Here is a 24,318-nt window from a genome sequence, read left to right as displayed (position 1 = left end):
TGAGAGGTAATTTGTTTACACCGAGTATCAAGGAGGGTATGATTGCAACATTTATGAAGGCATTTGTATAGGTACATGGAGGAGAGGGGCTGCATGGTTATGAACTACACATTGACAACTGGGACTAGCAGTGAGGATGCTGTGGGTAGGATGGACCAGTTGGGCTGAAGGGTCTGTTTTCATGCTGTATGATGCCAATACCAGGCTGAAGGGAAACGAAAGAGGAAAACTGAACATATGAATGAATAATAAGGGAGGCAAGAACAGGAGCAAGTGTAGAGCAGCCGGAGTTTAAAAAGGTTTTTTCATACTGTCAGAAGATCTTACTAATTATTGGGTCAAAGTTAAACTGTCCATTCAGCTTGCACAATATACACTTAAAAGCTAGGATCATACTCAGTCATAAAAATCAGACAAAAGAGGGATTTGGTGAGATTTCAGAAAAAAACAGGGCAAAGAATAAAACATTTTACAGTATAATGTATCATAAAAAGTTACGAAGAGTAAACAAAGAGAGTTGTAGTAGTTATCAGTGATCATACAACAATATTACAAAAAAGATGCAGTTTTAAGTAAGACCAAAAATAGAATCCAGATAGATAGAGGTAAAAAATAGTAACAAATCAAAGACACTAAAAGGTATAGTTTACAAGCCACTTGGTAAGTTCGAAGAATGAGGGATGATCTCATTGAAATTTTCCAAATTGTTATCAAGTTTGACAGGATGAAAGCAGTAAGGAATACTTGCTGTGAATATTAGTTCCAGTGAGTGAGTAGTAGTAGTAATAATGATATCCTGATAGTAATGTCTACAACTGGTATCATCTCAAAGGCACTACACAATAGCATTGAACAATTAGGGCTACACAGCAATATCTATGTAAATCTTCAGACTAAATGCCACTAGAATAGTCCAAAAATTCTTAGCAATTGACAAATGAATGTTCTTGGCTATGCCCGCACCTCAGGTTTTACCAGCCTGAGCTGAGAAAAATTAAATTACAATAACAAGATTGATAGCAACAACTTATTTATAGAGCACTTTTCAAGGTACTTTACAATAAGATAAAGTGCAAACATGAAAATAAAAGATAAAAAGATGTCAGTTAAAAGCAAGGTTAAATAAATAGGTTTAGAGCTGGTACTTAAAAGTGTCAGCCGAGTCTGCATCCCTTATAGTTTTAGGTATTGAGTTCCACAATTTAGGAGCACAGTTCAAAAACGCTGACCTGACAATTATCTTCTGAGGGAGATTGTTTTTAAATTTAAGAGACTGACTGAAGACAATCTAAGAGCTCGAACAGGATTATAAAACAAAAGTGATTCTGTGATGTACTCTGGTCCCAGACAATAAAGAGCTTTAAAAACAAGTATGAGAACTTTAAAATCAATTCTGAAAGATACAGAAGCCACTGCAGAGTAGTCTGGATGGGAGTGATATACTCTCTCATCCTGGTTTTAGTTAAGTCTGTCTGTCTGTCTAGGTACCATATCCGATGCGGACTTTGGTGACCATGGTTTTCCATGTAGGTCTATCCTTCACTTTTTGGATGACTTCCATTTCCTCGATGTGTAGCCACCTGGCTATGCTTTTGATGTACATAAGCCGAGGTCTTCCTTTAGGTTTGCTCCCCTCAATCTTTCCAGAGAGTATGAGTTTTTCTAGTTCATCTTTTCACATGATGTGTCCTAGGAATCTGAGTTGTCGTTCTCTTATTGTTGGTTTGAGTGATCGAACTGCTTGGGCTCTTCTGAGAACTTCTTCATTTGATGTGTGTGTGGTCCATGATATTTTTAACATTCTCCAATAGAACCATAATTCAGCTGCTTCTAGTCTCTTTTCCATTGCTGGAGAAATGGTCCAGCATTCACTTCCATAAGTCAGGATAAAATAAATGTAGCCCTGCAGTATTCTGTTTTTAGTGTACGTGCTCATCTTTCTGTCTGTTAATATGGTCTTCATTTTGTGGAAAGCTTCCTTCGCCATTGCTATTCTGTATTTGATATCTGTGTCACACCTGCCATTACTTGTTATTAGGCTGCCAAGATATCTGAATTTGTTGACTTGTTTGATGTTTGTATTTCCGATCTTGATCACACATTGTGGGATGTTTGTCTTTCTGGAGATGACCATGCTTTCTGTCTTCTTGGTGTTGATTGAGAGGCCTCTGCGATTACTTTCTGCTGCCACTATAGTGAGCAGTTCTTGAAGTTTTGTTTCTGAGTCAGCTATTAGTATGATGACATCAGCATATCTGATGTTATTTATATTATGGCCTCCAATTGTGAATCCTTTGACGTCTTTGATAATTCTCAAGATATTTTATCTCTACGGGTTGAATAAGTCTGGCAAGAAGACACAACCTTGCCTGACTCCTCTCATGATATTCACATACTCACTCACTTCTCCTTCTATTCTGACGGATGCTGTCTGGTCCCAGTACAAGTTTCTTAAGAAATGAATATCTTTCCCATCGATGTCTAGCAGCAGTATTCTGAATGAGTTGAAGTTTGTCAGTAGATTGCTTTGGAAGGCCAGTAAAAAAGTGCATTGCAGTAATCTAGGCTATTTGATATAAAGATGTGAATAGTTTCCCAGCATCAATACATGACGGAAATGAATACACCTTTGCAATATCTAGTCACCTTCTTTATTTGGGATTTGAAATCCAAATCTGATTCAAGGATAACAGCCAATCTTGTTCCTTCTGATTTTACAAGGGTAGCCAAGTTCTGAAGTTTATCTTTTTTGGCTTGGGGACAAGCTAAACGTATTTCCATTTTATCTTCACTTAGTTTTAGGAAATTATTGCTCATCTATTTGTTTATTGCAGCCATTGAAGTCAGAGAAGATAAAGTGTTATCATAATCAAGTTCAACCAAAATATACAATTGTGTTATCTGCATAACTGTGGAAATCAAGTTTATACTCTCTAATGATGTCTCCTAAACAGAGATGAGTATAAGGAGAAGAGCAGGTGACCAAGACAGCTTCCCTGAGCAATACCAAAAGGTACACTGTACCCTTTAGAAATATTGATCTCCAAGACAGATAAAAAAATTCTCTCTAAGGTGCACTAAATATGTGAAACAAAATAGGCACTACCAAAGAGACCACCCCAGTTCTCAAGGCGATCTAGAAGACCGTTGCAGTCAAATACATCAAAGGCGGCACTTAGATCTCAGAGAATTAGAACTGGGACCCTGTTGGCCTAAGATCGCTGACAATTTTGGTAAGGGCCAATTCCATTTTGTGGTTTGCTCTAACCTGACCAAAACTTTTCTAGAATATTGTCCTCATTCAGAAAGTTGGTTGGTTGAAAATGACTAACTCAAGAACTTTACCCAGGAAGGGAAAATTAGATAATAGATTAGATTAGATATTAAACCCCTGGTCTCTGAGTAAGTGGCAGGCTGTTTAAGTCTAGGATGAGGAGAAATTTCTTCAAAGGATGTGAATCTTTAGAATTATCTATCCTGAAGGGCTATGGAGACTTAAGTCAGGGACTTTATTTATAAACAGAGATCAATAGGTCTCTAGATATTCAAGGAATCAAGAAATGAGAGGATATTTCAGGAAAATGGCTTTCAGATGGATCATCTATAACATAAACAGTGAAAGCTGGAAAAAACAGCTAAATTGAGCAACATCTGCTGAAAGAGAAATAGTCATGGTTTTGGGAGTCTGATTTTTCAAAACTGAGCATCATTGTTTAAGAGTTGTGATCTTGATAAATGGGGGAGGAAGCTCTAAAAGGACAAATAGCATGCTCTGGCTCCTTATTTCATTTGTTCTTTTGTTAGAGAGTTGTAGGACAATTTGGTGAAATAGTAATAATAATACAAGATTTCAACTATCCTGATATTAATTGAACCAAAAAAGTTAAAAAGGAATAGAGGTATGAAGTACTAACATCAGATACAGAAACGCTTTCAGATAAGAGGTTAATAGGTAGGCAAGTATAATAATACTTTTTATAATACAATACAGCTTTTCCAGACATTATGAAACATATCCCAGGAATTAATAAAAGTTAACGCCAGAAATCTTGCCAATAGCTGAAGTAATGTTTCTGTTTACAGAGGGGAATAGACTACGTCCAGAGAACTATGAACTGGTCAAATTAACCTGCTGATGGAAAATCTAAGGGAATTCTTAATAGAAAGTAACATCTAAAAATGAAAAGTATAATGGAAAATAATCAGCATGGATTTCAAAACAAAAATCTTACTTGGATAACCTTAATTTTTTGAGGAGGGTATAAATAAGACCACAATAATACTGAACCTTTAGCTGTTTGGTGTTGTCAGACAGGTCAACTTTCCGGACTATCGCATGTAACTCCTGCTAACACACAGACATACTTTTATCTCACTTAAAAAAAAATATTAATGGGTTAATTCTTTTTTTCAGTGAACACAGTGGGTTTAAAGGGAACAGGGTATTGAATCTGATGAGTTTCAGCCTGTAAGCTTCAAATTGCCTTAAATTTTCCTCACTCTAACTCTGGTTTTGGTTGCACAATTTCCTCTGTCGTGATCCTCCCTCACATTCTGGATCAATGCCTAACCACTGGAATTTCAGAACAATCACTTTTCCAAATTATCCATCAAAATGTAACTTGCTGAGATTTTCTAAAAGCATTTTTGTCTTGGGACCATTGCTAATCATAATCATTTGGGAAAAAAAGAACATAATTTTTAAAATTGAATTTGATATGAAATTGGGATGAAGTCACTGTGGGCGGAATAGTTAGCACTGCAACAACTTGTGTCCAACAACAGTGCCCAAGAAGAACGTGATAACCTACCTCAATGACTATCATCCAGTAGCACTTACAGCCACTGTGATGAAGTGCTTTGAGAGGTTGGTCATGAAGCACATTAACTCATGTATCAGGTGTGACTTGGATCTGCTCCAATTTGTCTACTGTCACAATAGCTCGAGCAGCAGTTGCCAATTTATTGATCCTTCACTCCACTCGGGAACATCTGGACTCTGTGAAGATGTAAACATCAGGAAGTTCTTCATTTACTACAGCTCTGCATTCAACACCAACATTCTCTCAAAACTAATCAATAAGCTCCAATAGCTAAGCCTCGGTAACTCCTTAGGCAACTGGATCCTCGATTTCCTCACTTACTGACTCAGTCAGTACAGACTGGCAACATCTAAGTTTGCAGATGATAAGGTGGTGACAAATCAGCATATAGGAGAGAGGTTGAAAATCTGGCTGAATGGTGCCACAGTAAGAACCACTCACTTAACGTCAGCAAAACCGAAGAGCTACAAGAGGAGGAAACCAGAGGTCCATGAGCCAGTTCTCTTCAGGGGATTAGAGGTGGTGAGGTCAGTAACTTTAAATTCCTTGGTGTTATCATGGTAGAGTATTTATCCTAGGACCAGCTCGCAAGTGCCATTTTAAAGAAGGCTTGGCAATGCCTCTATTTTTTTTTTCCAGACACTGTGGAGTTTCGGCATGTCATCTAAAACTTTGACAAATTTTTATAGGTGCACAGTGGAGAGTATCCTGACTGGTTGCATCATAGCCTGGTATAGAAACACCAATGTCCAAGTATGGAAAAGCCTATAAAAAAAGTGGCGGATACAGCTCAGGAAAAACACCCCCCACCTGACGAGTATCGCTGCCACAAGAAAGCAGAATCAATCAAAAACTCCCCACTCCTCTTCTCACTGCCACCATTGGGAAGGAGTTACGGTAGCCTTGGGTGCCACACCACCAGGTTCAGGAACAGTTATTACTCTTCAACAATCAGGCTCCTGAACCATTGTGGATAACTTCACTCACCTGAACACTGAACTGATCTCTGAACACAACCTATGAGGCTACAACTCATGTTCTTAGTTTTATTCATTTGTTTTTATTTGTTGTATTTGCAGTTTGACTTTGCACATGGTTCGTGTGTGATTTTTCATTGCTTCTATTGTATTTCTCTGTTCTACTGTGAATGCCTGCGAGAAAATGAATCTCAAGATAGTGTATGGTAACATACAACTACTTTGACAATACATTTACTTTGAACTTGTAAGGAGGACATAAATTTACAGAAAGGGCCAATGATGGCTAGATTTATCATAGATAATTGTGAAGTAATACATAAAGGTAGGAGGAACAGGAAGACCATATCACCCAAAAGATGAGAATCCAGGTGAGGTATAGGAACAAAGTGATTGTGTAGTCTAAATGTATCAGTCATTGAAAGTTGTGTCATAGGTACTAAACATAATCAAACCAAGCATTAGCTTTTAGTTCTAGATGGGTTGAATTAAGCAGATGTGACAATGCCAAAGATATATCAAGCTTTAGTTAGACCACATGGAGTAATACATATGGTTCTGAAAAGGGTGAATGTTAATGAAGAAGATGCAGGGAATATTTACAAGGATTGTATCATAAACATAGTTATACATATGTAAAAAATTATACACAGTCAAGGTGATATTCTCTTGGGAAAAGGCTGAAAGGTGAACAAATAGTAGAGCTTAAAATGTAAATGGTTTTGAGTGAGTGAATACGGAATGTTGTATTGAGGAAAAGGCATGACAAGAGGCCACACATCTACAATGATCATCAGAAGATCATAATGAGTCTGGAATAAACTTGGCCTAGGGTGCTGAGTGTTGAGAATGTGGGTGAAACAAATGAGTATGATTGATCTTACAGAAAACTGCACAAGCAGGGAAGAGGGTTAAACATAAACATTTAGAGAAGGAGTGATGAGAAAAAGCTCTAATGAAGCAGAAATGTTGGCATAGTTTGAATGGGCAGAATGGATCATTTATGTGTTCTACACTTTACATAATTCTGTGTAACTGCATTCTAATGTCATCGTGGTTAATATTTTCATTCAAATTCTAAAATATAAATGAAAGCCAAATACAAAAGATAAAGTTATCAACTTTCAAGGTGCTCAGCCTTAACAGGAAAATAATAAGGTAAATTCTTTAGTGGGATATTGTATTACGAACCCCTCATAGCCAGAATCATAATTAATGTCACTGGCATACAGTATGTCTTGGAATTTGTTGTTTGCTGCAGTACAGTGCAAAAGATAAACAAAAACTATAAATTATAATAGGAAATATATGATTTTTATCATAGGATTTCAACAAGACAGTTATTCTAAGAGCATGGTCACTTACAGCTTAGCTGCTAAAAAGTCAGCATTGTAAGTAAGAAATATTTTGATGTATTTTTTCTCTAAAAGGCTGGAGACAATAAAATTAGGATTATTTAGCTTTTATTTAACATGTATTCACTTTTGAAGCATGTATGTATCAGAGAGGTACACAAAAAATTCAAAATCAAGTCAGTCACGGTGATGGGTGCACTCCCGTGAATTTGACTTCCCACAAACAATAAATTTTATCATTTCATAATTATTTTAAGCAGGAGATGTGAAAATTAACTTGTGATGATAAACTTGAATTTGAATTGTGTAGTAAAGAAACCTTCAAATTCTCTCTCCTGCACACAGTTTTATTGTTTATAACATGAAAAACAGAAACTTTGGAACCAGTGAAATCTTTATTAATTTTTGTAAAAATTGATTAAATAAAATCAAAGTAATTCTTTTGAAATCAATTATATATGTTCATATTTGTGTTCTTTCAATTAAAATAAAAAAAGCAAGCTCACATTTAGACTTTTTCTTACTTTGGACCGCTGGTAACATTTATAGTAAAAGGCAAGTAATGGCATCTGCAAATTATTAAAAAATCTCACAGATGTTATAAAGATATTATAGATATATTAGAGTAATTATAGAAATTATACAGTAAATACAATTAAAATTGTTTTTAAATATAGTCCATAATTCTTTTGAATTTGTAACTGTTATAGCATGGATACATTCACTTTTGTGCTTTAACAGATTAAGGTTAGGATCAACAAATTTAGCATGATTCAATAAATAAATCTATAAAGCAAAATTCAGTGCCAGTCAAAAGTAGTGATCCTCAGTGCTGGTTTTTGAATGTAACAATTATGTCCCTTCCCACAAAGACAAATTATAGTGCAGTTATATCATTCAAACATTTAACCCATTTTCAGAATTGTATTCAAAGGAATAAAATTCATTGCTTGAGGACAGAGAGAAGGCTTTCGAATTCTTCTTGAAGTTCTTGTTCCTGTGGAGAAGGAAAGGAAAATACCCATGAGAATATTCTAGAAATGCCACTTCCTGTGAACTGGTACTTTTATACCTGCTTCTCCTAATATTAAATTTTGCCAATCACCCTATATGTGTTAGGGATTTAAGGAGTGCAATTGAAGTAATATTGTGGGAAGTAAGAGAGGGAGCATGCTGAAAGGTCTTAAGGAATTATAATTAACAAGAAAATTGTCTGAAATAGAAGCTGAAAGTAGAGTTATTATCAAGAGTCTAGGGAACTGAGATTTTGTTGAGGTATGATATGGAAAGATAATAAAAAGCACTGAGCATCAAATTACATAAATCATTAACATAAAAAGTTCAAAAGCTTCCAAATTTCTGCAGAAGTTTTGGAAATGTATATTGGAAGGAACACTGACTACCACACACTTGCTATGCATTGTGAAGGAGTAGGCAGGGGTTTTATTAAGGCCTTAGTAAACAATGTGAACTAAATACTTAGTTATACTGATTAATAAAAGTTATACTTTTAAATAATTAGAAGCTGCCACATTAAAATTGAACACTGCTTTCATCAACTATTTTTTGTTTTGATCACTAAGACAAAGGGGAAATTTTCAAGGCATGAATCAGTCCTTGATTAGTAAGGATGTCAAGTTTACAGGGAGAAGGCAGGAGAATGGGGTTGAGAGGGATAATAAATCTGCCATAATGAAATGGCAGAGTAGTCATGATTGTCGATTGGCTTAATTCTGCTCCTATAATTAATGCTGATATGGCCTTAATTCTTGGATTTATCTCAAGAGCCAAATTATTTAATTAAAAGCAGAAATTTTACAAACTGAGGCTCTACATGCACCCTTAATCAGAATATAACTTGCTATTACTTCCTTCTTCCCTTTCTCCTGTGGTCCACTCTCTTCTCCTATCAGATTCTTTCTTCCCCAGCCCTTGACCTTTCTCACCCATCTGGCTTCACTTATCACCTTCTAGCTATCCTCTTTCCCCATCCCTCCTCTTTATTCTGACATCACCCCCCCCCCATTCCTTCTCAGTCCTGAAGAAGAGTCTTGGCCTGAAAAGTCAACTATTTATTCACTTCCATAGACGATGTCCGATCTGCTGAGTTCCTCCAGTATTTTGCGTGTGTTGCTTTAGATTTCCAAGATCTGCAGACTTTCTCATGTTTTTGTGGTTAATATTAAAGGCACCTCAGCAGCACAATGCAGCTGCTGGCGTAGATCAGTTTCGGTCACAAACATATCTAGATTCCCTCGGAATCTGCCATCCACATTCACAGACATACATTGTCATTATGCACTGGGGATTTGGGAAAGCTTTCTCTCCCTAAAAGTTCTTTCAAAAGTCAATTACAACACCATTGTTGCCATGCAAGGGCACGTGCGTACTTCCAGTCAAAGGAATTTGATTCTCATTAGGTCAATCTCCTACAGGTCATCAAACTCAACAGTAATACTGATGCTTCGTCCTCAGGAGGTCAGACCCAGGTATTGATAAGATCATGTCACTGTATCACAAAGCACACCATAAACAACCTCAGATCAAATTTGGCTTGCAAAATATAATTAGAGTCAGTTCATGTATTCTCACAATACTTCATGTATATACAGGAAAAGGTTAAACTGCTTATTTTAGTGGCATTAATTTCAATATCTAGTACCTCTACAGCATCAGGAAAGGAAGCAGCCATGTCGCACCATGTTTGTGCGTTAGTGTTCTGTCCAAGTTCTTTGTAACACTGCAAGTAAAACACAGGGAGGATGTGCAATGTATCACAAACAGCATCGGGAATCAGTACGTACACATAGTTGGGAAATTTAAAATGGCTCTATAATTATACCTCGATGACATAAGGAAATTATAGTACCTACCTTTGTCAAATAAATACAGTTAGCTTTGGAATATCTTGGGTGTATTTCCTCTACCTAGAAAATTCAAGACCAAACACATTTACATAAAATTTAAACTGAAAAGGAAATAGTTAATTTGAAGAATGAACAATGAGACTCCACTAGAGAGACTAGTAAATTGACCAGCAGATCTCTCATACTGATGCCTACGGATCGGAAGATAGCTGGGTTGTATACAGCACAGACTTCTATTATCTCATTAATGGCAGCTATGCTTTCAGCTGCCTAGGCTTTATCTCTTTCAAAATCCCTGTCATTACCTCTCTTCCTTCTTTAAATCACCCTTTTTCCTTAATTACAGATGTCGTGGATTGTCTTAATGATACCTTATTGTGGGTTAATTTTTTGATTGAAGACCTCTCTATGAACAGCTTTGTAATGTTGCTAGTGCTGAATGGTGGGGGGAGAGACGGGTAAGAGTTTAAACTAGAGTTGCAAGGGGATAGGAACCAGAGCACCAGACCAGACAGTAAAGTGGTTGTGGAGCAGGATGTTGTTAAGCCTACATACAAAGTCAGAAATCAAAAGATTGAACATGGTGGGACTAATATCCAGAGCTGCATATACTTCAATGCAAGCACTATTGTTGGAAAGGCGATTGAGCTTAGGGCATGGATCTGCCAGTGGAATTATGACATTGTAGCACTACTGAGACTTGGTTGCAGGAGGGGCAGGACAGGCCTCTCAGTGTTCTGGGGATCTGTGGTTTTAGACATGATAGGGGTTATTAAAAGGGGAGGGATGGCATTACTAGTCAGGAAAAATGTCATAGCAGTGCTCAGTCAGGACAGACTGAACAGCTCGTCTAGTGAGACTTTATGGGTAGAACTGAGGACGAAGAAAAGTATGACCATGTTCATAGGATTATATTATAGACCATGCAATAGTCCACAGGATTTAGGGGAGCAAATTTGTAGCAAGATCGCAGACTATTGCAAGAAACATAAGGTTGTGATAGTAGGTGATTTTAACTTTCCACATATTAATTGGGACTCCTATATTGTAAAAGGACTGGATGGGAACGAGTTAGTCAAACTTGTTCAGGAAAGATCCTTAATCAGTACATAGAATCCCAACTAGAGGGAGTGTGATACCAGATCTCCTATTAGGGAATGAGGGCAGGTGACAGAAGTTTGCATGGGGGAACACTTTGCATCTCATGATCATAATGTCATTAGTTTCAAAATTCTAAGCTGGAGAAATTGGAGTTTTTATGTTCCTGTCACGATAAAAGGCAAGGATAAAAGGATACAAGTTTTAGGGAACCTTGATTTTTGAGAGATATTGAGAATTTGGCTAAGGAAAAGGAGGTGATGCATAGCAGGTATAGGCAGGTAGTAATGAATGAGGTATTTGAGGAGTATAAGAAAGACATGGAAGGGAATACTACAGAAGGAAATCAGGAGGGATAAAAGGAGAGATGTAAGGTTGCTCTAGCAGACAAGGTGAAGGAGAACCCCAAGGGTTTACGTGAAGAGCAAAATGAGAGCAATGGACCAAATTGGTCCTCTAGAAGATCAGAGTGGTAATCTATACGTGGAGCCTAAAGAGATGGGAGAGATCTTAAAAGGATTTTTGCATCTGTTTTTACTCAGGTGACGGACACAGAGTTTATAGACCTGAGGCAATGCAGCAGTGAGGTTATGGACCCCATTCAGTTTACTGTGGAGGACATGTTTACTGTCTTGAGGCAAATTAGGGTGGATAAATCCCCATGGCCTGACAATGTGTTCTCTTGGACCCTGTGGGAAGCTGGAGAAGAAATTGTAGGGGTCCTAGCAGAGATATTTAAAACATCCTTAGCAATAGTAAGGTGCCGGAGTATGGGAAGATAGCTAATGTTGTTCCGTTGTTTAAGAAAAGCTCTAAGAATAAACTAGGAAATTAGAGACTATTGAGCCTGACATCAGCAGTGGGAAAGTTAATGGAAGGTACTCTAAGGGACTGGACATTAAATATTTGGAAAGACAAGGACTGATTAGGAATAGTCAACATGGCTTTGTGGAAAGTACATCACGTCTAAGCAATCTTATAGAGTTTTTCCTGAAATTACTTGGAATGTTGATGAAGGCAAGGCAGTGGATGTTGTTTACATGAACATTCACGAGGCCTTTGACAAGGTCCTGCGTGGGAAGTTGGTCAAGAAGGTTCAGTCGCTTGGCATTCAAGAAGAGTTTGTAAACTGGATTAGATATTGCCTTCTCAGAAAAGGCAGAGAGCGGTAGTAGATCACTGGCTCTCGGATTGGAGGCCTGTGACTAGTGCTGTGCTGCAGGGATTGGTGTTGGGTCCATTGTTGTTTGTCATCTATATTAACAATCTGGATGATAATGTGGTAAACTACATCAGCAAAGATTGGGGGTGTAGTGGACAGCAAGGAAGACTATATCAAAACTTGCAGCAGGATCCGGACCAGCTGGAAAAATGGGCTGAAAAATAGCAAATGGAATTCAATGCAGGGAAGTGCGAGGTGTTGCACTTTGTAAGGACCAACCAGGGCATATCTTATACTTTGAGTGGTAGGGCACTGAGGAGTGCAGTAGAACATAGGGATCTGGGAATACAGGTCCATAATTCATTGAAAGTGGCATCACAGGCAGATAGGGTCGTAAAGAAAGCATTTGGTACATTGTCCTTCATAAATCAATGTACTGAGAACAGGAGTTGGGATGTTATGTTGAAGTTGTATTAAGACATTGGTGAGGCCTAATTTGGAGTATTACGAGCAGCTTTGGTCACTTACCTACAAGAAAGATGTAAATAAGATTGAAAGAGTGCAGAGAAAATACATAAGGATGTTGCCAGGACTTGAGGACCTGAGTTACAAGGAAAGGTTGGATAGGTTAGAACTTTAATCCCTAGAACGTAGAAAACTGAGACGGATTTTACAGAGGTTTGCTAAGTTATGAGGGGTATAGATAGGGTAATGCAAACAAGTTTCTTACCCCCACTGAGGTTGAGTGGGACTATGCTACATCAATGACTGCATTGGTGCTGCTTCCTGCACACATGCTGAGTTCATCAACTTCATCAACTTTGTCTCCAAAGTCCACACTGCCCTCAAACTTACCTGGTCCATTTCCAATACCCCTCTCTCCTTTCTTGATTTTTCTGTCTCTATCTCTGGAGACAGTTTATTTACTGATATCTTTTATAAACCCACTGATTCTCACAGCTACCTGGACTAGACCTCTTCCCACCCTGCCACTTGTAAAAGTGCTAACTATTTCTCTCAATTCCTCTGTCGTCGCCACATCTGCTCTCAGGATGAGGCTTTTCATTTCAGAATGAATGACATGTCCTCCTTCTTCAAAGACAGGGGCTTCCCTTCCTCCACCATCAATGCTGCCCTGACCCATGTTTCTTTCATTTCGTGCATGTCTGACCTTACACCATCCTTGAAATAAATGCATTTGCCTTCTTAACCTTTTGGGAGTCTTGCACTAGGACTCCTAAGTCCTTCTGCACCTCTGATGTTTGAACCTATTCCCCATTTAGATAATAGTCTGCTCTATTGTTCCTTTCACCAAGTTGCAATATCATACATTTCCCAACACTGTATTCTATCTGCCACTTTTTTGCCCATTCTTCCAATTTGTTAAAGTCCTGCTGTAGTCGCATTGCTTCCTCAGCACTACCTAACACTTCATCTATCTTCGTATCATCTACAAACTTTGCCACAAAGCCATCACTTCCATTATCTAAATCATTGATAAACAACGTGAAAAGTAGTGGTCCAAATACTGATACCTGAGGAACACCACTAGTCACTGGCAGCCAATCAGAACAGGTCCCCTTTATTCCCACTCGTTGTCTCCTGCCTGACAATCATTCCTCTATCCATGCCAGTGTCTTTCCTGTAATGCTATAGGATCTTATCTTGTTAAGTAGCCTCAAATGTGGTACCTTATTAAATGCCTTCTGAAAATCCAAGTAAATGACATCCACTGACTCTCCTTTGTCCACTCTGCTTGTTACCTCCTTGAAGAACTTTAACAGATTTGTCAGGCAAGATTTCCCTTCACAGAAACCATGCTGACTTTGACTTATTTTATCATTAGTCTCCAAGTACCCCAAAACCTCATCCTTAATAATAGACGCCAACACTTTCCCAACCACTGAGGTTAGGCTAACTGGCCAATAATTTCCTTTCTTTTGCCTTCCTCCCCTCTTAGAGTGAAATTTGCAATCTTTCAGTCCTCTGGAACCATGCCAGAATCAAGTGATTCTTGAAAGATCATGACCAACGCATCCGTTAATCTCTTCAGCAACCTCTCTCAGGACTCTGGGATGTAGTCCATCTGGTCCAGGTGACTTATCTGCCTTAAGATCTTCAAGTTTGCCTAGCACTTTTCCTTTGTAATAACAATGGCACTCAATCCTGCTCCCTGATACTTACAAACCTCTGCTATACTGCTAGTGTCTTCCACAGTGAAGAATGATGTAAAGTACCCGTTAAGTTCATTGGCCGTTTTGTTTGCCTGGCCTGCCGAGTTCCTCCAGCATTTTGTGTGTATTACTACAACTAGAGATCATGGATTTAGGGTAAAAGGCAAAATGTTTAAGGGAAATTTCTTCACTTAAGGGGGTGGCGAGAATGTAGAATGAGCTGCCGGTACAAATGGTGGATGTGAGGTCGATTTCAACATTTAAGAGAAATTTGGATAGGTACATGGATGAGAGGGGTATGGACGGCTGTGGTCTTGCTGCAGAAAGATTGGACTAGGCATTTTAATGGTTCAGTACATACTAGATAGACTGAAGGGTCTATTTCTGTACTGTAGTGTTCTTTGACTTTATGTTCTATCTTCAGTATTTAAACACAGCATATTCTATTAGTTTTGAATATCTGCATATGATGTCAGCTTGAATTATATAGACCATTAACTGTAAAACTATGGTTTCAGAGTAAGTGAAACCAATTTTCAAGTTCGTTTACTGTTGTCAAGGCATATATACAGAGGTATAGATGCCTAAAAATTAGCCTTTTGCAAAAGCAGCACGCAAGATGAGGACAGTCATAAATTAACATAAATTATGTGTAACTTGCACAACAATGACACAACTGCCAGAAAGCATAGGTTTCAAGCGTATAATTAATTATATGAAGATCATAATTTCACTAATGACTGGAACCATCAGCCACACAGAATGTTAAAAATGAAACAATGAGCTAGCAACAAAAATCTTTTCTGAAATGCCCATTTTTTTGTCTTGTATTGTTATATTTGGAACAACTGAACAGAGTCCTGTAACTCTTGTTGGAATGCACATTTGGGGACTGGGTCAGGGACTATAAAAGCTCAAAACTAAAATTGCAGATATCGATACACAAAGCATAGGCATTTCAATTTATCTTGCTGTCTCTATCAATTAATCCCAGTCTTCATAATTGACTAATACAAGTAATACACTCCCCAGTATAATTGAGCAACCTAAATTGCTCATAGGATACTGAAAATTGAGTAACTGGTTGGTTTATTACCTTGAGAAAACATTGCAATGCATCTTGTATGGTTGAAGTTGGTGGCTCTCCAAACAAGGCTGTAGCTACTTTTCTTTCAATCCATGTCAACTGAGAAGCCTGCAAACCAAGCAACACAATTCTTATAAAGACAAGCACTGAAATTAAATATTAGTATTAATTTTGGAATCAGCTTACAACAACTCTAACCCTTGACAGAGAAAACCTTTTAAATTCATTATACAGAAGTAAAACATGAAACCAAACCAATATCTAGGGAGATGTTATGGTGAGTGACAAAAAGCTTGGCCGAAGAGGCATTTTTCATGATACGTCTTTGAGAAATGGAAGCCTAGAGGCTAACAAAATTCGTGGGTAATTCTACAGCTTAATGTCTTGCCAACCAAACAAATGCTTGGCAAGAGTGTAGCAATAAATCAGATCTGTTGAGGGACAAGTGTGAGGTGTTGCACTTTGGGAGTTGCATGGTAGGTCTTGCACAGTGAACAGCAGGACACTGAGAACTGTGGTAGAACAAAGATCTGGGAATACAGATGCACACTTCCTTGAAACTGGCGTCACAGGTAGATAGCATTGTAAAAAGAGCTTTTGGAACGTTGGCCTTCATGAATTGGAGTACTGAGTACAGGAGTTGGAATGTTCCGTTAAAGTTGCATAAGAGGTTGGTGAGGCTGAATTAGTTGGAGTATCTTGCATGCTGTTCTGGTCACCTACCTACAGGAAAGATGTAAATAAGATTGAAAGAGTACTGAGAAGATTGACAAGAATGTTTTGGGACTTGAGGACCTGAGTTATAGGGAGAGATTAGGATTTATTCGTGCAAGCATAGGAGAATGAGGGGAGATTTGACAGAGGTATACAAAATTATGCGTGTAGATATTATAAGGTGAATAGCCTTTTTCCCCTCAGGTTGGGTGAGACCAGAACTAGAGGTCCTTGGTTTAGGGTGAAAGGTAATTAAGAGGAACCTGAGGAAGAACTTCTTCACTCCAACGGTGGCGTGAGTACGGAACAAACTGCCACGGAGTGGTGACTGCACGTTCAATTGCAACATTTAAGAAAAGTTTGGATAGATACATGGATGGAGGGGTATGGTGCGCGTCAATGGGACTAGGCATAATAGCACTCTGTGATACTATTTGAATTGCAAGTCAAGATATCTGACAGAGTTGTATTACTGAAGTTGTTAATGAATCTATTGAAAGATTTGAAAACAAAAAAAAAACATTTATAAGTGAGCACAGGTAATGTTCCTGGTGCAAATAGTAACACAGGTAACAGTCTATTGGATGACTGCAGACTTATGGAGAGTAAAATGGGTGTGTGACCTACAGTGTGTTATAATTATGGGTTATCTTTGCCACTTTCCAAACTGAAGGAACTGTTCCATAAACTACAGCACTTTGGAAGAATGTCAGCAAATTTATCCACTATTTCCAAGGCTATCTTTAGGGTGGAGATTATTAGGCCCCATGGATTTATTGGCTTTCTGCATCATTAATTTTTCTAGGACTTTTTATGTTTGTACTAATTGCCTTTATTTCTTCATATAAAGACTCTTGGCTTTCTCACAACATCCATCATGAAGGACTCTCACACCCAGGCCATGCTCTCTTCTTGCTACAACCATCAGTCTGGAGGTATAGGAGCCTTGGGTCTCGCACAACCGGCAACATTTAGTATCCCACCACTATCGGGTTCCTGAACTGTGGATAACTTCATTCACCTCAACTTTGAACTGATTCCACAACCTACAGAATCACTTTCAAGGACTCTACATCTCATGTTCTCATTATTATTTATTTGCGCAATTTGCCTTCATTTGTTTTGCCAGTCTTTATGTATGGGTTTCCACAAAATAACTTGTATTTCTTCATTTTTCTGTAAATGTCTGCAAGAAAATTAATCTCAAAGCTGCATCTGGTAACATATACACAGTTAGATAATAAATTTACTTTGACTTTTCCAACATTGTACACACTAATTTGCTACTTAGTACCAATAACAAAAGAAAAGTTTAAATTGCTGATATGACATCCAGAGCATATCCATGATGTGGTCCGTTTAAGAGAATAATGAAAAGAAAACATTTCTGGGAAAAATAATTTATCTATAAAGGGCTTTGTGTGAGTCTGCCAAACGAGGAGCTGATACAGCCAGTCTGATGAATGACTTCATTGTCAATTTCAAAGTTGTGCAAGGGAACACAATTGAGGTATAAGAATAAGTCAACAACTATAATTGATAGTTTACTATCATACCCTTAGATCTGCTATTAGGATGGCCAGATACAGACTGCCTAATGTAGGGTCGTGCATTTCCATTACAATTTAGAGATACTCACTTTCAGTGCAACTTAAAATAAATTGTCACTAGACACCGCTTTGTGTTCCTCCATCAATATGATACAGAACCAATAATTTTGTGTTTTTGGGCATTGGACAAGAACATACTGTCACATACCCCGTGACGGGTTAAAGAACCAGCAGAAATGGAAAACACCTTGGAGTCTGGTATTGCTGTAAACTAACGGTATTTATTAGTAACTATGCAATACAGCAATATAAATACAGATATATCAAACAGGTTAGCAATGGTTATATATACATATATATATATACACACACACATATATATACATATATATATACACACACACATATATATACATATATATATATACACACACACACACACACACACACATATATATATGTGGAAATATATAAAAACCAAGCTTCTTCTTCAAGCCTAGGGGATAAATGGATACAGTCTTACAATGATGAGTAAAGGGAATCAGTTCAGTTCGTAGTATTGAGTTGAGTAGTGATGGAGAGAGAGGTGTTGTGGTTGTCTGAGTAAGCTGATGCCGTCGATTCTTCCCGTTGTCCTCCGAAACTTCCAAGTTAGCCAAACTTGACCAACTTAAGAGCACCGTCTTCAAGTGATAGTCTACCAACCCAGGCAAAGGTTAGACACACTAGCAGACTCCACCGGGTCGCTCTTTCACACATTAATAACCACAGATCGATCCCTCACAATCGATCCTCAGTCCCACACTCGTGGGCACCTGAACAGGATAGTGGTAACTTCACCACACCTTAGTGCGTCTGCGTGTCCTGGGAAACAAGCAATTACGTTGGTTTAAATACTGCTGTGCTGAACACCAGCTGTCCACCAAGTAGCTCCTCCCTTCTCTCTCTGTAGGAACTCAGAAGCAGGCAGTGTCCTTGCAGAAATTCCAAACAAACTGTGAGCAGTCTTTGCCTCTCTCGCACTCAATAACAAGTTGTTTGTGCTGTACAGCTCTCAGCAGTGCCTCCACCAGCTGCACGCTCTCTCTCTTTCTTTATAAAAGCACAGTTCATAAGGGATAATTCAGAATCCCATCACAATACGTAATTAGGAGTAGTATGTCACCAGGCACCTTAAGTCTGCCTCAATATTCTATAACATCATGGTTGATCTATGGTGGCCTCAACCCCTCTATCTTGTTGGTTCCCCAAAACCCTCAATTCCTTGACCACTTTAATTTCTATTTTAAATAATTCAAATGATGTTGTCTCCACTACCTTGGTGGGGGTGGGGGCAGAGAATTCCAGAGCATCTCTACACTCAGAGAAGAAATGTTTATGCACCTCAAACTAAGCAGCCACTTAGTTTGTAATTATGTCTCCTAGTTTATGACTTTCAACATCTACGTTACCGTGAAAACATTTCAACATCTACGCTATTGATCCCTTTGGGATTTTATATATTTGAATAAGGTCATTGTTCATTCTTCTAAATTTACTTTGGACTGCCTCCAAATCCAAAGTCCTTCTTCAGGTAAGGGATCCAAAACTGTGTACAGTTTTCCATCCATGGCCAAGGTATCACTTTTACAACTGTAACAAGACCTCTCAGTTTTTAAATTCTAAAACCTTCCAGCAAAGGCCTTTTATCTTACAAAAGGAGATCGTGCCAACAATCAACACTACCAATGGTGGAGTCCTTTAGACAGTTCACAAAACTATTTCTTTTATATCTTCTTCTTCTTTCAAATATAATTCTGCTACTGTTTGAACCTGTGATTTACATTTTTGATGGTGCGTTTTTAGGCCAGTTGAGCAAATCTGGCGCTTTGCAGTCTCTGAGGGAGTTCAGTGAGGTTTGGAGCAGGGGTGTGATTACTGGAGACGGGGTGAGAGCTGCTGCTGGAGAAAGATGCCTGTGTTTGATCAGTCTCTCCCTTCCTCTCACTCGATGCTGCCGGAATCTTGGGTCTTGGGGAAAGTTTAATCGATGTGGATTGGATTCTGTAGTTCATGTTTTGATGTGTTTCTGGTTATTCTTTTACTAAATTGCTATTTTGTGCAATTTTGATCAGGGTGGTCTGCAGTCAATGAATGACACAACGCTAAATTGAACTGAACTGTGGTTTGATGTTTTCCATTCTGTGTTTTTCACTCACTTTTTGCAATTTATGCGATATGTTTGCATGTAGGGTGCTTGACATTTTCTTTGAATGGTTTCTATGGTGTTATTTGTTTTGTGGCTGTCTGTGGGAAGATAAATCTCAGGGTTGTATACTGCATACATACTTTAATAAATTTAGTTTCAATTTTTGGTCGTACAGTTCTCTTCCTGTTCACAGGGTAATTGAATATCTAAAAATATTTTTTAAATATTCTATGTTACTTTTTTCATGCTCTTTCTGCTTTCTTTTTAAAAAAATTCCCGTCATTCCATAATGAATGTGGTTCCCACTTCTGCTCCTGCTCAACAAGTTTCATCCCCACTGCTATCGGACGCCTGAACCTCTTTCAGATCTCCTTCCCAGTGATGTGAAGCTGATGTGATCACAATGGCTAACGCTGACATTTCCTGCATATAAGAATGAATGAATTCAGCTTTGTGTTTGGGATTTAGCTGGCAGTACAATGCTAAAACAAACCTTTGTACTAGATCATTCACCCATGACTTCACCATATCTAATTGACCATCACACCCTCTGCAGTTTGTCCTAGTGAGTTTTCTATGCAGTGCGTTTGGGCTAAGGGAATGGTATGGATTGTATACCACTGTCCTGAATGGCCCACTCCTTTTGAAGTTAAGAATCTAGGTTCTGGGCACTCCATTTGGAGGAATTATCATCCTCATGGTTACTGCTATTCTGTGTGTTTCAATGGGATTGCCTCTCATTAAGCATCATAGACTTATACTTTTGCAACCCCTCCTCTTGTGTCCATGCTGACCATAGAGTATTCAAAGCTAATCCCACTTACCTGCACTTAGTTCCTATCCTTTCATGCCTTGGCAGTTCAAATGTTTGTCTAGATAGTTACCACTGACTCAAGTGCTAGATCCCCATAACCCTCAAAGGCTACAAGAGACAGCTAAGTGGGTGACTGTCAGGAGAGGGAAGGGAGAACTTCAGATAACGGAGAGCACCCCTATGGCAGTCCCCCTAAACAGTAAGTACTCCATTTTGAGTACTGTTGTGGAGGGGATGACCTACCTGGGGGAAGCAACAGCGGCCGTGCCTCTGGCACTGAGTCTGGCCCCATGGCTCAGAAGGGTTGGGAACTGAAGAGGATGGCAGCAGTGATAGGGGACTCTATAGTCAGGGGGACAGACAGGTGATTCTGTGGATGCGAAAAAGAAACACAGATGGTATTTTGCCTCCCAGGTGCCAGGGTCTGTGATGTTTCCGAATGCGTCCATAATATCCTGAAAAGAGAGGATGAGCAGCCAGAAGTCGTGGTAGATACTAGTACCAACGACTTGGTAGAAAAAGGGAGGAGGTCCTGCAAAAAGAATATAGGGGGTTAGGAAGGAAGCTGAGAAGCAGGACCTCAAAAATAGTAATCTCCGGTTTCCTGTCATGCCGCGTGACAGTGAGGATAGGAATAGAATAAGTGGCAGATAAATGTACGGCTGAAGAATTGGAGCAGGGGCAGGGATTTAGATTTCTGGCTAATTGGGACCTCTTCTGGGGCAGGTGGGATCTGTACAAAAGGGACAGGTTACACTGACCAATATTCTTGCGGGCAAATTTACTAGAGCTATTGGGAGTGGTCTAAACTAATATGGCAAGGGGATGGGAACCAGTATGATAGAGCCGAGGATAAGCCAGCAGGTTTACAAGTACAACAGGAATTCTGCAGATGCTGGAAATTCAAGCAACATACATCAAAGTTGCTGGTGAACGCAGCAGGCCAAGCAGCATCTATAGGAAGAGGCGCAGTCGACGTTTCAGGCCGAGACCCTTCGTCAGGACTAACTGAAGGAAGAGTGAGTAAGGGATTTGAAAGCAGGAGGGGGAGGGGGAGATGCAAAATGATAGGAGAAGACAGGAGGGGGAGGGATAGAGCCGAGAGCTGGACAGGTGATAGGCAAAAGGGGATACGAGAGGATCATGGGACAGGAGGTCCGGGAAGAAAGACAAGGGGGGGGGTGACCCAGAGGATGGGCAAGAGGTATATTCAGAGGGACAGAGGGAGAAAAAGGAGAGTGAGAGAAAGAATGTGTGCATAAAAATGAGTAACAGATGGGGTACGAGGGGGAGGTGGGGCAAATTTTCCGTCTGGGTAGCCTCCAACCTGATGGCATGAACATTGACTTCTCTAACTTCCGCTAAGGCCCCACTTTGTGGATGGAGTTAAGAAACTGAGAGGGTGAAAAAAACATATGGGAATCGTATATAGGCCTCCAAATAGTAGTCAAGATATGGGGTTGAGATTGCAAAAAGCTGGAAAAGGCATGTAATAAGGGTAATGACACAATTGTAATGGGGACTTCAATATGCAAAGGGATTGGGAAAATCAAGTTGGTGTCGGATCACAAGAGAGGGAATTTGTTGAATGCCTGTGACATAGGTTTTTAGAGCAGCTTGTGCTTGAGCCTACTCAGGGAAAGGCTATTTTAGATTGGGTGTTATGTAACATCCCAGTTCTCATTAGGGAGCTTAATGTAAAGGAACCCTTAGAAGGCAGTGGTCATAACGATTGAATTCATACTACAATTTGAGAGGGAGAAGCATAAGTCACATGTATCAGTATCGCAATGGAATAACTGGAACTACAGAGGCATGAGAGGGGAGCTTGCCCAGGTGGATCATAGGAGGATACTGGGAATAATGGGAATTACAGAGGCACGAGAGGAGAGCTTGACCAGGCGGTTCGGACGACGATACTGGGAATTACAGAGGCATGAGAGAGGAACTTGCCCAGGTGGATTGGAGGAGGATACTGGGAATAACGGGAATTACAGAGGCATGAGAGAGGAACTTGCCCAGGTGGATTGGAGGAGGATACTGGGAATAACGGGAATTACAGAGGCACGAGAGGGGAGCTTGTCCGGGTGGATTGGAGGAGGATACTGGGAATAACGGGAATTACAGAGGCATGAGAGGGGAGCTTGCCCAGGCAGATTGGAGGAGGATACTGGGAATTACAGAGTCCCGAGAGGGGAGCTTGCCCAGGTGGATCGGAGGAGGATACTGGGAATAACAGGAATTACAGAGGCACGAGAGAGGAGCTTGCCCAGGTGGATTGGGGAAGAATACCGGAGGACTTGACAGCAGAGCAGAGATGGTTGAAGTTTCTTGGAGTAGTTCACAAGGCGCAGGATAGATATGTCCCACAGAGGAGGTAGTTCTCAATGGCAACTGTGGCTGACAAGGGAAGTAAAGGACTGCATAAAAGCCAATGAAAGGGCATATAAGGTAATGGGAAGTTGGATAATTGGGAAGATTTTAAAATCCAACAAAAGGCAACTAAGAAAACTATAAGAAGGGAAATGATGAAATATGAGGGCAGAGTAGCGAATAATATAAATCAGGATACTAAAAGTTTTTTTCCAGTTATGTAATGAGTAAAAAGGAGGTGAGAGTTGATTTTGGACTACTGGAAAATGATTCTGGTAATGTAGTAATGGGGAACAAAGAAATGGCAGATGAACTTAACGGACACTTTGCATCAGTCTTCACTGTGGAAGACCTAGCAGTATGCCAGAGGTCCGTGAGTGTCAGGGAGCAGTAATGAGTGCCATTGCTATTACAAGAGAAAAAATGCTAAGCAAACTCAAAAGTTTTAAGGTGGATAAGTCACCTGGACTAGATGGACTACATCCCAGAGTCCTGAGAGAGGTTGTTGAAGAGGTAACAGATGCATTGGTTGTGAATTTTCATGAACCACTTGACTCTGGCAATGGTCCCGGAGGATGGTAATATTGCAAATGTCACTCCAATCTTTAAGAAGGGAGGAAGGCAAAAGAAGGAAATTATAGGGCAGTTAGCCTAACCTCAGTGATTGGGGAAGTGTTGGAGCTTATTATTAAGGATGAGATTTTGGAATACTTGGAGTCTGATAATAAAATAGTCAAAGTCAGCATGATTTCTGTGAAGGGAGATCTTGCCTGACAAATCTGTTAAACTTCGAGGAAGTAACAAGCGGGCTGGAGAAAGGAGAGGCAATGCATGTCATTTACTTGGATTTTCAGAAGGCATTTGATAAAGTGTTACACATGAGGCTGCTTAAGAAAATAAAATCCTGTGGCGTTACAGGAAAGATACTGGCATGGATAGAGGAATAGCTGACAGGCAGGAGGCAGCGCGTGGGAATAAAAGGGGCCTTTTCTGGTTGTCTGCCAATGACTAGTGGTGTTCCTCAGGGGTCAACATTGGGGCTGCTACTTTTCACATTGTTTATCAATGACTTGTCCTCACCTACCACCCCAGCAGCCTCCGGGTCCAACATATCATTCTCCGTAACTTCTGCCATC

At 39.5% G+C, this 24,318-nt stretch overlaps 1 protein-coding gene across 1 annotated transcript in view; it reads right to left on the bottom strand.

Moving 5' to 3' along the window:
* Window positions 1–7,281: 7,281 nt before the first annotated feature.
* LOC134342488 (regulator of microtubule dynamics protein 2) overlaps window positions 7,282–24,318 on the bottom strand; it is a 93,127-nt gene continuing 76,090 nt past the window's right edge. Inside the window, exons 7-10 of the mRNA XM_063040686.1 lie at window positions 15,553–15,651; window positions 10,029–10,082; window positions 9,818–9,895; window positions 7,282–8,152 (exon numbers count right to left, since the gene is read on the bottom strand). Coding sequence (XP_062896756.1) covers window positions 8,099–8,152; window positions 9,818–9,895; window positions 10,029–10,082; window positions 15,553–15,651 — 285 coding nt within the window. The 3' untranslated portion in view covers window positions 7,282–8,098. The remainder of the gene's footprint in view (window positions 8,153–9,817; window positions 9,896–10,028; window positions 10,083–15,552; window positions 15,652–24,318) is intronic.

Source organism: Mobula hypostoma, chromosome 2 (genome assembly GCF_963921235.1).
Source record: "Mobula hypostoma chromosome 2, sMobHyp1.1, whole genome shotgun sequence".
NCBI classification, from domain to species: Eukaryota; Metazoa; Chordata; class Chondrichthyes; order Myliobatiformes; family Myliobatidae; genus Mobula; species Mobula hypostoma.
This window is presented reverse-complemented; position numbering and strand designations above follow the sequence as displayed.